The sequence below is a fragment of the Oikopleura dioica genome, chromosome XSR (assembly GCF_907165135.1).
Source record: "Oikopleura dioica chromosome XSR, OKI2018_I68_1.0, whole genome shotgun sequence".
Lineage (NCBI taxonomy): Eukaryota > Metazoa > Chordata > Appendicularia > Copelata > Oikopleuridae > Oikopleura > Oikopleura dioica.
The window spans coordinates 12,607,375-12,622,735 of record NC_137294.1 but is presented as its reverse complement, the minus strand read 5'-3'; the positions used below and the strand labels follow the sequence as shown (position 1 = coordinate 12,622,735).

Sequence of the window (15,361 nt, the reverse complement as noted above, 5' to 3'; positions counted from 1 at the left end):
CCTTTTCTAGTCACCTGACCAATCAGAATTTTTCATTCAATGCTGGTTTTTCCGGAATTTTGGTTGAAAAATCCCGATTCTCGTCGACCCCCCTAAGCCAAATATTCAATGGATTTAGTTTTCAAGTTCTTGCTAATTTCGTTGAGTAAATCCGTGAAAAGGGTACAAACGGAGAGGAATTGACCGTTAAAATTGGAGCCCCTTATCTCGTTTGCTATAAAAATCCTGCTTGAAAAGTGATGCAGCCTGTCTGAATTCGTTACTTTTCAATTTATCCTCCACAGAGCATAAATTTGACTAAAATTTTGTAATCTGGATAAATTGATCTTTATTGAAAGTAGTTTTTAAAAGCAAGAATTAATTTAAAAGACAAGACAGTATTAAGTTTTGCACAGTAAAAATAAAAGTAGTAATTGTTGAAGAGTTCACGATTGGTTGAGTTGAAAAGAAGTGAGTTTACGAACTGTGGATGACATTGTGTGGATCTTCCTTTTTTCATAAATAAATTAAAAATGCTCTTTGGCAGATTTGACGGAGTCTTCAGGGACGCCGAAGTTGATACATGAGCGCACCGAGACAGACGCTGCCGAAGATTGCTGCGAAGAGCGTCAGTTTCTGCTGCATCGCCGCCATTTGCTTCTCGTGCGTCAGGAGTTTCTGCGAAATGATAGTTAGTAAACTTACCATATTTTACGATCATATTTGGTATATTTGAGGTCAATTGAGCTCAGATAATAAGGCTCAAGGTTCTTATCTTGACCTTTCTTTTGCTAATCGAGGCCACATGGTCCCTAACCCTAACCGAAAGCGACAAGTAAGTAACAGATTACTTACTCTGTTAATCTTGAAGATCTGCTTCCTCAGCTTTTCATTTTCCGCCGTTTTGTCGAGGTCCTTGAGCAGCTGTTCGTTCAGATCCGAGAGCTCCTCGCTCGCCATCGTCATCGCTTCAAAATTCGACGAGTAAATGCCCCGGATCGTCGGTCGCTGAGGTGTCCCTTCGTCGTCGCGGGAGTCTGCTCTGATCCTTCTCGCCGGCGCCTTCATTTCCAAATTGTCGAATTCGTATGTGGCCGGCAGATGAGCCCAAGGATCGCTTCTCCCTGTGTGTGCCGTTCTTTTGTGCCTGTAGCTTTCCCGAGCGGGCGAAAAGCTCCTCGGCTCAATTTCCGCCTCTTCTTCTGCTCCAAAAGGGGAAATGACTTTCGGCGCCTTCATCAGTTCCAGAGTCGAGTTTGTTCTAGCGCCGCTTCTTCGCCGACTTTCGGAATCGCTACTGCTCCCCCCGCTACTCGCTAAACTGGCTTACAGTCAATGTTACTAGCAGCTTTGAATTTGGGGCTTACGTTATCGACGATGGAACTTGCATGCTTCTGTTGATGTTCTCCGAGTATTCCTTCTCGATCGGAAGTCTCGACAAATCAATGTCGTGCATTATTGTATTTTAAACAATTTCTGAAAGAGGGAATCATGTTATCCATCTGCTTCGAGAACAAAAGTTCTAGAGGAGCAACTGTAACAGATATTAGACACAAGCATATGTTTTCAGAGATCTTACACCCATAGCTATCACATTTTTCAAGTTCAGGCGACCTTTGAAGGGTCAACTGACCTCAATTGACCCTAAAAAGAACATGACCCTGACAAATGTTAAAGCTCTGGGTCAACGCTTTCTGAAAATATAATACTGAGACATCTCATCAGATATAAATCGTCCACTAGAGCTTTTTCAGAGATAATTTAGATAATTGGGCAAGCATGTTTATTTAATATATTATTTGCAGCTTGACGGTCAAGCGGAGGTATTGTTGAAAAATGCAAAGATGACTTCTTCCAGAAAAAAACAGATTTTCTAGTGAAAGACTGCACTTTGATAAAATACAAACTGTTGTTTATAATAATAAATACAGACGGATAAACACTTTGTCGACTTTTTCTTGTATTGCTTGAATACGAGAATTCTTTTAGTTTTCAACGAGTGGAAACACAAGTGACGTTTTTCGCTACTTTGAATGAAATAGTAAAATTGGAAATTGAAAATAGTAAATAAAATAAAATAGTCATTTTTGAATTTCAAATAGTAAAAAGAGGGTCGGGAAATAGTGAAAAATAGCAAGTTGAGTTTTAAAAACTACCCAGTAGGTAACATATTGTTGTGGTACTGATTCTTTTAGATGTTAAGTTGGAAGGATAGACACATCACGTGGTCGGTTTTCTAGCTGAGTTAACATAGTGACAACCTTTTTTCTTACGAATGGGATTTAAACCTCTATTTAGTCCCTAGCATAGCAAGAAATAAAGGGTCCCCTTTATTATTTCAAATTTTGGATTTGAAAAAGGCTTGATGTTCAAGTCCAAAATTTTCAATTTAAAAGGGAGACCCTTAATTTTTTCTTTGAGAGGAACAACGTTCATACGTTCGATCAAATTAGAGTGTGACCATGATAACTCAGTTTCAAAAGTCGATTATAAAAGGCCCGTAACAAAAAGGAGTGTGCTTGTTTTAGATCTGAAACCTCAAAATCGTTCTTGACAGAATCAGTTTTCGTGAGTTTAGTAGTTTTTCTTTTTCTTGTGAGATACAGTGGACTGTCAGTGTATGCAGGGTGACATAGAAAAATTACACGCGCGGAAAGAGAAAGGGAGAAGCCAAATCAACAATTTAAAATTGGAAGAGTGTTTTTAAGTTTCAAGTGTTCCGGTAAATACAATTCTGACGGATAGGCGTTTTTTAGTTTCGATTTTTGTTGAATTTTTTAAATAATTATTTAATTTTTTAACGACACTTGAAGAATCCGCAGTAAGTACATGTTCCACGAGAAATAATAATTAATTAAAAATGACAAAAAGAATACTAAATGATATTTTAAACTTTTAGATAAGCTGAATTGTATTATTTTTTAGTTAAAATTTTAAGTAAGATTTTAGTCGTATCCGACGCTGGATTCGACTCGTTTTAGCGCTCTGATTAGTTTGTAGATGATTTTCTGCGCCCAGTAGATGTTGAGGACGTCGAGCAGAGCCGGCGCTAGAGTCTGGAGGATGCGTGGCCAGAAGGGCACGTCGCCCAGGTCGACGGAAATCACCGTGCCCCAGAAGAAGGGAGCCGTCAGCATTCGGCAGGAGATAAATACGATCGAGAAGCTACAAAACAGAAATTATTGATTATCGAATTTTATGACTAGAACTAGTAGCAAATCAAGGTTAATCAAGGCAAACAGACTCTCTTCGAAGGTCATTTGGGGTCATGCAGGGACGGAAATGTCACCTGACTTTATATAGCTCATTCTTGAGGTTATCCTAAGTTATGTGACCTTTTTCTGAACGAAATATGACATTTTAAAGCAACCTGACCTCAAGATACAAGATCATTTGAGGTGAGATGACCTCGGATAGGTCAGATGATGCGTCAATTTTGAAGCTATAGCATATGGAAAGATTACTGTACCTAATCTTGAGGATGTCAATAAATAAAACAGGAACTGAAGGTATGTTGTCGGCTAGAACCATGAGGTTGAGGAAAGGCGTTGAAAGCTCGGCAATGAGTCTGTGATTCGCAAGGTAAAGAAGCTGGTCATTAGAGAGGATCCACCAGAAAGACAGGAATGCCGTCAAGTGGTGCCCGAGGAAGGAGTAGCGCTCCTTCGGACTTTTGTTGTCCCATTCTCTGAAATAAGGCGTAATTACTAGCCTAACTAACAAGTTTGATTTGTAGCTGCTGTATTTCATTAAAAATCCGGCTTTTCTAGGTTAGGTGACCTAAAAAAGGTGAATTTGTGCAAACTTACTTGCATAAGAGAACTTTGAGTGGAGTGACACTCTTTGGTTGTATTCTGTCATCAACCAAGTACTGAAGCGATTTGTCCATTTTGGCCATTTCTTCGGCCGAGTAGTCTGGGAAAAAGTGGTGTCTGATGAGAGGTAGGGCGAGTATCAGGATATCATAAGCAAGAAAGCTGAGAGCCTGGATCATCGTCTGTCTCAATTAAACTGTAGTAAACCTAGCATTTGCGGACGAAATCGCGTCATTTCTCGTTCTTGTCTAGAACTGCTAGACACGGGCCCAGAAAAGAGAGAGAAAAGCAAGCGAATTCTGAGAAAAAATAACTGATCGAGAAAAAGGTACTTGAATGATCCGATTCCTGAGTGATAAAATGAGCGAAAATCGCGAGATTGGCGAACTACCATTCACGGGATCTTTAATTGTCTCTTCGTCGTTGTAAACAATCCAGAGGGATAGAAAAGCAAGCGCTAGAATTGAAATTATTGGTGGTGGGAGGAAGAGGGGACGTACTTGTGTTGACATAGGTTGAGCAGCAGGTGTTGGCCATTCTGAGGCGGGAGAAGAAGTCTTTGTCTTTGAGCAAAGGGACGATCGAGGCATGGGAGAGGATTGACGGGAATAAAACGAAGACGGCGCAAAAGTGGATAGGTATCAGAACAGCCAGCTAGAAATGAACCGTTAGGACCAGGTTTCAACCCACATAAGCGGGCTTGTTTCTTGTAGTATTTACTGGCTAAAACAAAGAATTCTTGCTTTTGGTTGATACGGAAACCCCCATTTAGACCCCTTTCCAGTAATTTAGGTGTCCTCGGGTCGATATAGCAGTTAATTTATGATGAAAAGTGAGTCTTACTAAAGAGAAGTTTTCAGTCGTCAACATCTTGCTGGATAAATTTTCATGGGCTTCTAGGCGATCGTTTATTTATTTTGGTTCTTCCTTTTCCTTCCTTTCTTTTTTTCAACAAAATCAATCTAAAACAGAAGAACTTGTTCATTCTTTAAATTCATGAACGATAAATTATTGCAAGCTGGAAAAAGTCAGCCTTTGAGGCCGTGAGCAAATCTGACTAGTCTGCCCAGAGCAAGGAATTCGCTGCGAGAAGAACTCAATAAAGGCGGTGGTTTTGGAAAGCGGCTTTAAGTTTTTTGGTTTTTCGAAGAGGTTTTTAGTTTTCGAGTTTTTGCTCGTTTGAGCTCGGCCTGAGTTCGACGCCGTCGGAGTCTTCGTCAGAGTCACTTGTGTCGCTGTTTTTTCTTTCGTCGTCGTCGGAGTCGCTAGAATTTTGAGTTGACACGCGAGCCAATGAAATCAAGGACCCGTTCGAGAACTAGTTAAAACCGAAAAGCCGCTTGCGGCTTCGAGGAAAAGCCACGAGAATCTACCTTTTAAGGCGTTTTTTTTACTCAAAAGCCGCAGGCGGCTTTCGCGACGCTATCCTTGACGGATTAGAGCTCTTTAAGGACCCTGACTCAGGTTTCTACACGGGTTGCCGAGTCCATGTGGAGATATAAAGCCAGTAAAAGTTTACCTGTACTGCGCTCCTAAAGACAATAGCGCGGAGGGCTCGTTATTTGAAATTTGCGAGGTTTTGGAAGCTGAATTTGAACTAGAGTTTGAATCGGCAGATCTGACAGCAGCGGAAAGATTGGCAGCGCTTGGGACTTTCTTTGGAGAGGCGTTCTCTTCTTTTTGGCTTTTTGGTTTTGGTTGATCGAGTTTTTCGGCTTTTCCACTGAAGAAAAATGTTAAATCCAAGTGGTTGAGGGTTGAACTAGATAATTTAATCCTTCTCCTGTCAAGAGCTTTTTTGAGTTTTTATCAAGCAGCCAAGCAGGTTTATTTCCGCTCAAAAACAACGACCTTGGCTTGGCAACCTGTGAAGAAAACCTGAGTCAGGGTCCCAAAAGAGCTATTATAAATTTGTTTTTCAGTCCTTCCGAACCCTGACTCAGGTTTCCCACACAGGTTCCCGAGCGTTAGGCCAGTATTAACCCCTAAACTACTCATTTCTTTATAACTGAGTGTTTTGATTAATATTCAATTTTTTAAAGAAAATTAAAGAAATGCGACTTCGAAAGAACGCCGTAAAATCAGCGAAAAAGACTGAATTAAAATTAAAAGAGTGTTACAGCCCGAAACATGAAAACTGATGGCCGAATCGTCGATTCAATCTGTCCACCGATTTAAAATTTATTAATTAGCATCGATAACGCCATCTAGTCGCCGAAATCACAATCAAAAGTAGATTCAAATGAAAGAGAGTATTACACGATTTTGAAAAAGTTCAAAAGAAAAGTTAACATCCATTTTCAATACCGCTAGAAAATTATTAAAAAAGAGGTAAAAAGGGAGCAAATGAAGTACTGGGTACAGAATTGGCTTTTGCGGCTTCGCGCAAAAAGACAAAAAAGAGCCGCTCTTTGCGCGGCTTGAATTTTATTTGAAGGGGAAGCTTTTCTTACAGTAAATAAAGGTATCATCAAGCTAACTGTAGAACTGATTCAACTCGAGAATACGCTTGCGGCTTCAAAGAACAAATATAATAGCCGTGCTTCTCCGGCTTTTTAACTTTTTTTGCTCGAAGTTGCAAGCGGGTTCTCGGCTTGAGTCAGTTCTACAATTAAAATGGCAATGGCCTTATTTTAGGTCAGCAAAGCGTCCCTGTAAAAGAAAACTTAAGCCACATAAACTGCGGCTTTTGCACGTCTTTCTGCTCAAAGCGGCAGAAAGCGGCTTTTCGATTCCGTTAAAGATCTTAATTGGTGTTCAAAGGATGTAAAAAGATATTCCTATGTTGACACCCTGAAAATGAACTTTGGATTAAAATTGAAGATTCTGATTTGAGATCAATGCTCGAAACGAGTTCGACTTTGACCGTAGATTTGTCAAAAAAAGAGTCGGGAGAATTTGATTTACAGGTTTTGCTGGCCTGATTCTCTAACACTTGATCCTTCACTTTTCGATCAAGTCGAAAGTAAAAGAATAATTGATGAGAATCAGATGGAAAATCGGCGCCACTCTAATCAACCAGCAAAATTAATAGTCGCGGTCAATAGTCGGTCTTTTTTAGGTAAAATCAAGTTCTCATAACGCCGCCAGATCTACTCAACTGCAGCACTGCCGTACGCAAAAAAAAGAGGAGAAAAAATAAAAATTTTGAAGAAAAAGAAACCAAGAAAAGCTTGATGTTGGAAAGAAAATCTCGAAAAAGTAAAAGGTCAGTTCAGAGATTTGAAGATTGAAATTGATTTCCGGCGCTAGAAAGCTGGAAAAAATGACGATAGATGAGCTGAATAGAATCAGAAGCGAAGAAATTAGATTAATTCGTAAGTCAATCGTTAAATTGTCGATAAATCTTCAGCGAATCCGCCCTAAATTGTTAACTCGCTTGCTGGGCTCATTAGCCTGTGTAGAAAACCTGAGTCAGGGTCCGCGGCTTTTCATTGGAGATCAATCAGACCTTGACGCAGGCTTTCTTCACAGGTTACTGAGCCAAGCTCGCTTATTTCGAGAAGTTAGGGGTTCCCATTTATTGAAGCTTAGGGTGTCTCTATCAATATTTCTCTTTACAGACTCAAACTTACGAAAACTAAAAGCAGTCGGAGAAAGTTTTCAAATGAGCGTTACTAGAGGTAAGAAATAACAGTCATTTTTACAGTGTAAATGAACGAAATTCAGCGAGCGAGAATGAAACGAAAATTGACAAACTGATAGAAAAGTTTATGCATCACGAACGGTAAAAAGGACCTTTTGAATCTTACTGTAAAAACGAAACTGTTCAGGGTGGCTCAATTCGCGCAAAGGCGAAAATTCTTTCTCGACGTTTTCATCTCGAACTTGGAGCACAGTTCCGATCACACGAGTTAGAATCGACAGTTACAGTCAGAGACTCTGACTCAGAGTTGTACTTTTTTTTATCTTGAGCTTTAGATTCGTCTCAGGCTCCAGTTTTCAATATTCTTCGCTGAGCTCTAGCTCAAATTGAGTTTATACTCAAGCTGACCTTCATTTCATTTGAGCTGAGCTGGTTCAATTGGAGCTGAGCTAAGCTGGCTCGAATAGCGCAGACTCAATTTTAGCGCTTTTGAGCTGAGTTGGCTCAAGCTGAGCTAGCTCATATTCGTGATTCTGAGCTGAGCTTCAGCTTCAATTGAGCGAGCTCGTTTTTAGCGCTATTGAGCTGAGCTGGCTCAATCGGAGCCGAGCCCGACTAGAAAAGCCTGATTTTTCAGCTGACTCAGAAAAAATTACAACTCTGGTAACTGTAACTGCAAGTCTGTAAGAGTAACTTGCGACAGATCAATCTGGTTCATTAATAAAAAGTACCATTAACTGTAATAACTGTAAAAAGAGAAACTAACCACTCTGACTTTCTTTTTATTGCTCCCGCGAGGAGCGAGGATTGTTTCTTCTTTCTTTTTCCATTTTCATCAGAACAAGGGTTCACTTTCGCTTAATTTACGGCCCAATCGAGCTGTCCAAGATCGAAAAAAGAAGAAATAAACCCGTTTCTGAAAGCTTCGACTTTTCAACTAAAACTGGTTTAGTCGCGTCGTTTCTGATCGAATAAGAGCTCTTCATACGTTTTTTTTTTAATTGGGAATTTTATATTTTGAGCTCTAAAAATACTTTGTACACATTTGCTATTATTACTGATCTAGAAATTTTGATTGGGTACTGTAGTCTACAGTCTGTAGATAGACTCAGGGTTAGGAAACATGACTAAGGGTATCCTAATCTACAGTGGCTTCTTTTGATAACGAAACTTCAATCCATGGCTTCTGATCAGCTAAGGAATAAGCGTCAAAATCAACCAATCAGGACCTTGGATGGAAATCTTCATTATCGGAAAAAGCAAGCGTAGAAAGTTCATTTGCCAGATCGGAAACAGAACTAAGGCTATCTCTTATCTACAGCGGCTTCCTTTGATAATGAAAATTTCCATCCAAGGCCTCTGATTGGCTGTGATCTACCGTGGCCCTAATCGACCAATTAGAAACCCTTGATGGAAAGGTTCATTATCAAAAGGAGCAAGTGTAGAAAAAATAACCATAAGTTCTTTTTTTCCGTGGCCAATCAAATTGCTGCATAGTTTCTCAGCCTAAATGCAGCAATTTGATTGACCTATTTTAAAAATTCTTAAATTCTTAAAAAACGCATTCCTGATTTCGCTTGAGCGCGCCAATAAGAAGATCCGCTTCTCTCTGCCGTTCCCTCTCGATTTTCATTTCGGCATTGGAGACCGAGTTCAAATACGCCGTTTCGTCTTCATTGAGCCCCCTGATTTGGTTTTCTGAATGGATTTTTAGATTTTATTAGCAAAAGTGAAATTTTTATTTCAAAAGTTAAAAACTCACTCAGCGCCAATGAGTCGTTCAGAGCTTCCTGTTCCGCCACGCGATTTTCTTCTAGCTGCTGGTGAAGTGGCCTCAACACAAAATTTAAAAAATGACCAATTTTCCGGTCAAAAAACAAAATCTTTTAATAATGACGAAAATTGCAAAACGAATGTCAAAAAATCAGCCAATTTTCGAAGAATTTAATTGTTTCAAACTAAAAATAATTAATTTAACCCATTCCGAGAGCAAAGCCAATCATCTGGTCAGTGAATAAAATCTATAAAATTCAAATGTTTTGATGAAAATTGTCCAATAATCGACCGATTTCTGAATTTTCCGACATTTTTTTGAAAATCAAAATTTTTAAATTTAACCTTTCGGGCAGTTCGAACAATAATTTGGTCACAGAAGCGAGTTTCGCATATTTCAAAAAATATTAAAAAATATTCCAAATTATTGGTCTATTGATCGCCGACGAGTTAATTTTTTTATTAATGAATTTAAAAAATTTAATAATAATTAAAAATGTATAAACTATCCAAATAAATTTAACTGGACAGAAAAATAAAAAAAAAAAGAAAAATTAAGGGTGTACCTTGCGTTTTTGAGCTGGTCAAGCGGCGCTTCTTTCGGATCATTCGGTTTTCTGACTCTTTCCCATTCTTTCTGCCTAGAAATTCGATTCTGTTCGGCTTCTTTCTCGGAGAAAAATCCAGACGACATTTCTTCTCAAAATGGGAGCCAGTTTTCGGGTGAAATCGGCACTTCAATTCTCTAAAAGAGGAAACAACCCAAAATCGATTTTTTTTTTTTGCTTTGCGCTGAGTCACCACAATGGCCCCTCCTTTTTATGACTCAGCCGCCGTTTTCAGCGTTTCCAATTGATCCCGTCTGGACAACCTGGGCTCGGCAACTGGAGTAAAAACCTTAGCCAGGCTCTGGAAAAGCTAAAATAAAAAGCCGCGTAGCCGTTTTTTAAAACGAAGCCGCAAAATGCTGGGCTCGGCAACCTGTGTAGAAAGCCTGAGTCAGGGTCTGAAAGATCTTTAATGAAAAGCCGCGTAGAAAATCTAAAAATAGATTAGATAGGTAAGATATGCGAAGGCGCATAGCGGCTACGTTTTAAAAAAAGCCGCTACGCGGCTTTTCAGTAAAGATCTCTCAGACCCTGACTCAGGCTTTCTACGCAGGTTGCCGAGCCAAGCGCTTTGCGGCTTCGCCAGAATCTAATGTTTTCGAAAAAAGTTGCTATGCGGCTCTTTGCCGAGCCTAGATTCCTCATGACGGGGGCAATATCCCTTCCTTTTGGGATTTTTTTTCATTTTCAAATTTCTCGCCATTTTTAAAGCATCTGAAAATATTTTTATTTAATTTCTTGAATATTTTTTTTCAAAAAACGCTTTGAATAAATTGAAAAAAAGTGTCTTCAGCGCTACGATTTTGAGTTATCGCTCGACTGGTAGCGATAATTGTCTGGACGTCTGTCTGACTTGAGACAATCGCCAGAATTTGGAGAATTAGATTGATTTGGCATTCCGATGATTGGAGTTTTTCATTTGAGAGTTTGAAGCTTTGAGTAACGCTAATCCCTTATTAACTCGAATTTGACGATTTATTTTTCAGAATTTTGCAGAATCATGAACACGAATTTTCCTAATCACCAGTTGATTCATCAGAGCTCTTCTTTCAGAAAATTCTTAAGGGGGTACGCAGCCAAATCGAAATATTGTTATTTCAAGCAGGCTTCATTCCCATCTTCTATGTCTGCTAGACATTTTTCTAGCCGTCTATCAAGGAGAAAATGAAGGTAGAAATAAGCTTGGCTCTTTCAACCTCTTTCAGGACCCTGACTCAGGTTTCTGCACAGGTTGCCCAGCCAAGCTAAGTTCCACCTTCATTCCCTGATTGCCAGCTGGGAAAATGTCTACCAGACAACAGTGACTTAGCTCTGCTCGAAAGAATCCTTGATTTCGTTGGGTACACCCTTAAAGTCGTCATTTGGCGATGGACACTTGATCCCTTCATTTTTCAGCCCGCAAAAGCCGTCAGGATTCTTCGACAGGTATTGCTGGTGGTAGTCTTCGGCGTAGTAAAATTGCTTTTCTATCTTTATCTCCGTCGCTAAAATTTGAAACAAATTTAGAACCTCTTTTCCATTTTTATTTTCATACTTATCAGGTCGTCTTTTCTCGATTCGATTTTGGCAAGTTGCTCTTGGAAGAGAATTTTAGTCTTCAGCGCTGTCAGGAGCTGTTCTTCATTTTGGGCGAAGACGACAGAGCGGTATTGGCAGCCGACGTCTATTCCTTGTCGATCGCCTTAAGAATGCCCTTTTGGGAACTATGTTTTTGGAAAGAAAGGGGCAAACCTTGAGTTGGATCGTGATTTTCGAAGAAGAGCTGAAGCAACTCGCCGAAGCTGATTTTCGCGGGGTCAAAGATGATTCTCACTACTTCCGCGTGTTTTCCTTTATTTTCTTCCTTCATTTCGGCATAGGTGGGGAACTCAGTTGTCCCGCCAGCATAGCCGACTTGCGTTGAGAAGACTCCTTCTTGCTTCCAGAAAAGCCGCTCTGCTCCCCAAAAGCAACCCATTCCTGAAACGGGGAATATTTCATCGAGGGATTAACTTTAAAGTTGTGATACCCTTATTTCAATAAAAATAAAGAAAGTCTCTCTCTTTTGTCATTTTGATTTTGAAAAAGTGATTTCTTCTTACCTAAAACCGTTTCTTCAAACCCTTCCGGCCAAGGAGCAAACATTCTATTTCCATTGACGTGGTGAACTTCATTAACTTTTCCAACATTTGGCAGCTCTATAAACTCGCATCCGCCGCTGGAAAACAAACAAAACAAAAATGATGCTAATTTCAACACTTTACTGGTAGTACTAGTGCCCATTTTTTTAAAAACAGGGCCGATAAAAAAATAAGACAATGACGAGATGAGTTTTTTACGGATCGTTATATTTTTTGAAGAGCGATTACATCATTGTCAAAATGGCAAGCAAATGGTGCCACTCTCACGTTCTCCATTTTCGCTACTTGTCATTCGAAAACGAATACGTGAACCCTGCGCTTGGCAACCTGTGTAGGAGCCTGAGTCAGGGTCTAAAGAGCTAAGATGATTTGAAAGTATTCAAAAATAGATGAAATGAAATGATTCTGTTTTCAAAAAGCCGCGTAGTGGCTTTTCATTTGAGCTCTTTAAACCCTGACTCAGGTTTTCTACACCGGTTGCCGAGCCCATACGTGAAGCGCTAGATGCAATAATTTACGTGTAAAAATGTACGAGTCGATTGTGACCACTCATGCTCCTCAGACTTCCTGTTTTCTTCCTGTTTTAGGAATCCAGCGCGCTCTTGTTGTCTTTAGTTCAATTTAACGATCAGAAAAATGACTGAGAGATCACCAGCACCTGGGAACAGAATCTGGTCAAAAATCTAGTGAGATGATCAATAAGAAGTTTTTGCTATTTCGAATTTAGATTTTTGAAAAATCTAGGGCACTAAATCAATCTGAATTCAATTAATTTTCCAATTTTCAATTGAGACAATTGTTTTTCTGTTGTCGTCTCCGAACAAGGGATAATGTTCAGAACAATTCCACATAGCGGTCAAATTAAATGTTCCCCCAATACACAAAACAAAGCAACATCCATGATCAAGTTGTCACATGAATTTCAACCAGAAACTGGGCTCGGCAGCCTAGGAAGAAAACCTGAGTCAGGTTCTGAAGAGTCTAAATGAAAAGCCGCGTAGCGGCTTTTAAGAAACGAAGCCGCAAAGCAGCCTCACTAGTAGTTTAAAATAATCGAAAATGGTGATGTTGCTACGCGGCTTTTCAGATCCTTCAGAACCTGACTCAGGTTTTTTCACAGGTTGCCGAGCCGAGTGAGTGAAAACCTGAGTCGGAGTTGTGAAATTGTTTCGATTTTTTCAGTAAAATCAGCAAGAAGCAATTTCAATCTCGAAATCGACATTTGCCGCATCCGCTTTCGACGACTTTTGGATCGAAATTTGCAATTTTCAATTTAAGTCGTGAAGGGCGTCCTCAAAATCGAGCAACCGGTCGGGTGCCACCGGTTTATGCATCTTGGGTGACGAGATCAGGTACTCAAGGTCAGAAATATTTTCCTTCTGAAGGAGTATTGAAGTTGATAAGCCCAAACGTGCTATCAGAAACTTTCCGAGGGCGCCAGAACGCTCCGTCCGCCAGAATCGCGCCTTCCTCCAAAAATCCGCATCTTCGGAAACATTTTAACACAAATATTAAATAAAAAAAATCATAAAATAAAAACCGACATTTTTCCTGAATTTTTCGTAAAAGAGCATAAATTTGAAATACAATTAAAGAGATGATTCTTTTACTCGTCGGATTCTACTTTTGCAACAGGAAGAGGACTAAAACTTGAAATAAAAAAGAATAAAAGAGAAACTTTAATTCTTAGAGAACCAAGTTTGAGCAACCATTATCTCGAGAAGAAAACTACCGGAAGAAAATTAAAGTTCAGTTGATTTTTTCATGGAAGTAAAATTGGCGAAAAAGCTCTTATTAATCATTTTAGACCTTTTTCATTTTAGTCAAAGGGTTTTTCGGACTAAAAACTGGGTAGACCTATTTTGACTAAATTTTCTCTGAAAAACGTCGTTTTTTGGGGGTTTTTTATAGAATATTTTTTAGCCAAAAAAGGTCTAGTCAGTTTTTAGTCCAAAAAATATGAGGCGAAATAGTCGACCCGACTTTTGTACTTTAAAAATAAAACATAAGCAAATAATGGAATTTGTAAAAACCTAGGCTCGGTAACCTGTGCAGAAAACCTGAGTCAGGGTCTGAAAAATCTCGCGGCTTTTTCATAACAGATTTTTCAGACCCTGACTCAGATTTTCTGCACAGGTTTCGTAGCCAAGGTTTAGTCTTGATTGTCGAAAATCCTCGCAAAAGACAACAGCCGCCAACAATCTCTGCGGGCAAAAACGAACCCTACGAGAAGGCGAAAGCATCAATTTCAGCATCAGTACAGTCAGCAACTGCCAACTAAGCCTATTTTCCTTGACTGGGAAGTTTTCAATCACGCCTCACTTTATCAGGCTCCCTTTTTCGGAAAATTGCGAGACGAACGGGCTGGCGATTCAGGACAAAATAGTTTGCGGGCATTTTCGGAGGGGGCAAATTGGAAGCACGTTTCGGCTAGAATCGGACATTCTAGACGTCGAAGTCTACAGCAAACTCAAGAAGTCGGCGGTGAATTTGACGCTCGAAGCCGTTGGAGATAATTTAATGGCCAGAAGCAGCGCGAATTTCAAAGAAGAAACCAGGAATTTCACCTTTATGTTGGACAAGTTCACTAAAGTGACGAATCGCATCACATTCAAAGGTAATCCAAAAATGGGCTCTTCTCCAAAAGTTATCATTATGACACCCTTATTTCTTGTCATCGAAAGTTAGTTGAATGCTATATCTGAATTTTCCGGTCGGTAATTTTTATTTTAAAAAATTTTTTTTACTAATAAATAAAATTATGGGTTTGAGCTAATTTCTAGCGAAAAGAATAAGGGGGTCATTATGAAAACTCGGGAAGTTCAGATTAATTCAAGAATTCGCCAATTTCTGCGAATTTTCGAAGAAGCAGTAGCGCTCCTTCTCCCACCCCAAAATTAAAATCGAGGGGCACTCGTTTTGACAAAATACAAAAGCTGAAACTTTGAAGCCCTCCATTTTCAAGTTCATCCATTTTTTTTTCTAGCGTTGTTGTTTTTCGAAGCGCTTTGACGACGCTGGGACGGGGAGAGACCACTCCGCTGGTCTGGGTTCCATGTAATCCCGCTAGCTTCACGCTACAGCGCAATAAAAATAATAAATTGCGCCAGAAACGACCAGCTCTGCAAAATTACGTTTTTTAAGTCGGCGCAGAGGATGAATGGCCCAGCTTTATGAACATCAACTTCGACGCTACTTTTTCCAAAAATATTTCGGACGATGTCGATTCCGGCAGCGGGCAACCGGGTTCCTCGACAACATTAACAACCACCACCACAACGACAACAACGACACCAACAACGACAAGTCAACAACACACAACAAAAGGCCTCCTTTTCAAGATAGCGAGATCATGAACGACCCCCCATTCGATTACTATTTCCACAACCCTCTTCCATTCAACCCTTCAAAGTCTGGGTAAAATCATCAACAACAACAAGTATTCGTCTTTCCTATCAAAAGAGCGACTACGACAAATTG

At 39.8% G+C, this 15,361-nt stretch overlaps 5 protein-coding genes and 1 long non-coding RNA gene across 9 annotated transcripts; 2 read left to right on the top strand and 4 right to left on the bottom strand.

Moving 5' to 3' along the window:
* Positions 1–309: 309 nt before the first annotated feature.
* LOC145707451 (uncharacterized) lies at positions 310–1,482 on the bottom strand. 3 transcript variants are annotated; one of them, XM_081784979.1, is made up of 3 exons: positions 1,347–1,482; positions 835–1,304; positions 310–657 (listed from the first exon to the last, which is right to left on the bottom strand). In XM_081784979.1, exons 2-3 carry the CDS (start codon positions 1,216–1,218, stop codon positions 541–543), a joined length of 501 nt encoding a protein of 166 aa, XP_081641105.1. In that variant the 5' UTR covers positions 1,219–1,304; positions 1,347–1,482; the 3' UTR covers positions 310–540. The 3 variants fall into 3 exon arrangements, with proteins under 3 accessions (XP_081641105.1, XP_081641104.1, XP_081641106.1); XM_081784978.1 differs by having other exon boundaries at positions 835–1,300; XM_081784980.1 differs by having other exon boundaries at positions 835–1,295.
* A 263-nt stretch (positions 1,483–1,745) lies between these two features.
* Positions 1,746–4,786, bottom strand: LOC145707449 (TLC domain-containing protein 4-B-like). The gene is made up of 6 exons (XM_081784975.1): positions 4,638–4,786; positions 4,295–4,448; positions 4,148–4,251; positions 3,789–3,961; positions 3,449–3,667; positions 1,746–3,144 (listed from the first exon to the last, which is right to left on the bottom strand). The coding sequence occupies exons 1-6, from the start codon at positions 4,662–4,664 to the stop codon at positions 2,925–2,927; spliced, it is 897 nt and encodes a 298-aa protein (XP_081641101.1). The 5' UTR covers positions 4,665–4,786; the 3' UTR covers positions 1,746–2,924.
* On the bottom strand, positions 4,764–10,056 carry LOC145707450 (PSME3-interacting protein-like). 2 transcript variants are annotated; one of them, XM_081784976.1, is made up of 8 exons: positions 9,720–10,056; positions 9,143–9,213; positions 8,950–9,078; positions 8,298–8,362; positions 8,147–8,217; positions 5,314–5,517; positions 4,985–5,059; positions 4,764–4,877 (listed from the first exon to the last, which is right to left on the bottom strand). In XM_081784976.1, the coding sequence occupies exons 1-8, from the start codon at positions 9,845–9,847 to the stop codon at positions 4,823–4,825; spliced, it is 798 nt and encodes a 265-aa protein (XP_081641102.1). In that variant the 5' UTR covers positions 9,848–10,056; the 3' UTR covers positions 4,764–4,822. The 2 variants fall into 2 exon arrangements, with proteins under 2 accessions (XP_081641102.1, XP_081641103.1); XM_081784977.1 differs by having other exon boundaries at positions 4,803–5,059; positions 9,720–10,052.
* Positions 6,921–7,701, top strand: LOC145709585 (uncharacterized). The gene is made up of 5 exons (XR_014134909.1): positions 6,921–7,002; positions 7,047–7,111; positions 7,358–7,417; positions 7,464–7,521; positions 7,568–7,701. It is a non-coding gene; the product is annotated as an uncharacterized LOC145709585 (long non-coding RNA).
* Positions 10,057–11,066: 1,010 nt separating the features above from the next.
* LOC145709419 (peptide methionine sulfoxide reductase MsrA-like) lies at positions 11,067–12,071 on the bottom strand. Its single transcript, XM_081787100.1, has 4 exons — positions 11,843–12,071; positions 11,493–11,720; positions 11,296–11,442; positions 11,067–11,245 (listed from the first exon to the last, which is right to left on the bottom strand). The coding sequence occupies exons 1-4, from the start codon at positions 12,021–12,023 to the stop codon at positions 11,067–11,069; spliced, it is 735 nt and encodes a 244-aa protein (XP_081643226.1). The 5' UTR covers positions 12,024–12,071.
* Positions 12,072–14,064: 1,993 nt separating this feature from the next.
* On the top strand, positions 14,065–15,287 carry LOC145707186 (uncharacterized). Its single transcript, XM_081784677.1, has 2 exons — positions 14,065–14,498; positions 15,026–15,287. The coding sequence occupies exons 1-2, from the start codon at positions 14,402–14,404 to the stop codon at positions 15,235–15,237; spliced, it is 309 nt and encodes a 102-aa protein (XP_081640803.1). The 5' UTR covers positions 14,065–14,401; the 3' UTR covers positions 15,238–15,287.
* Positions 15,288–15,361: the final 74 nt, after the last annotated feature.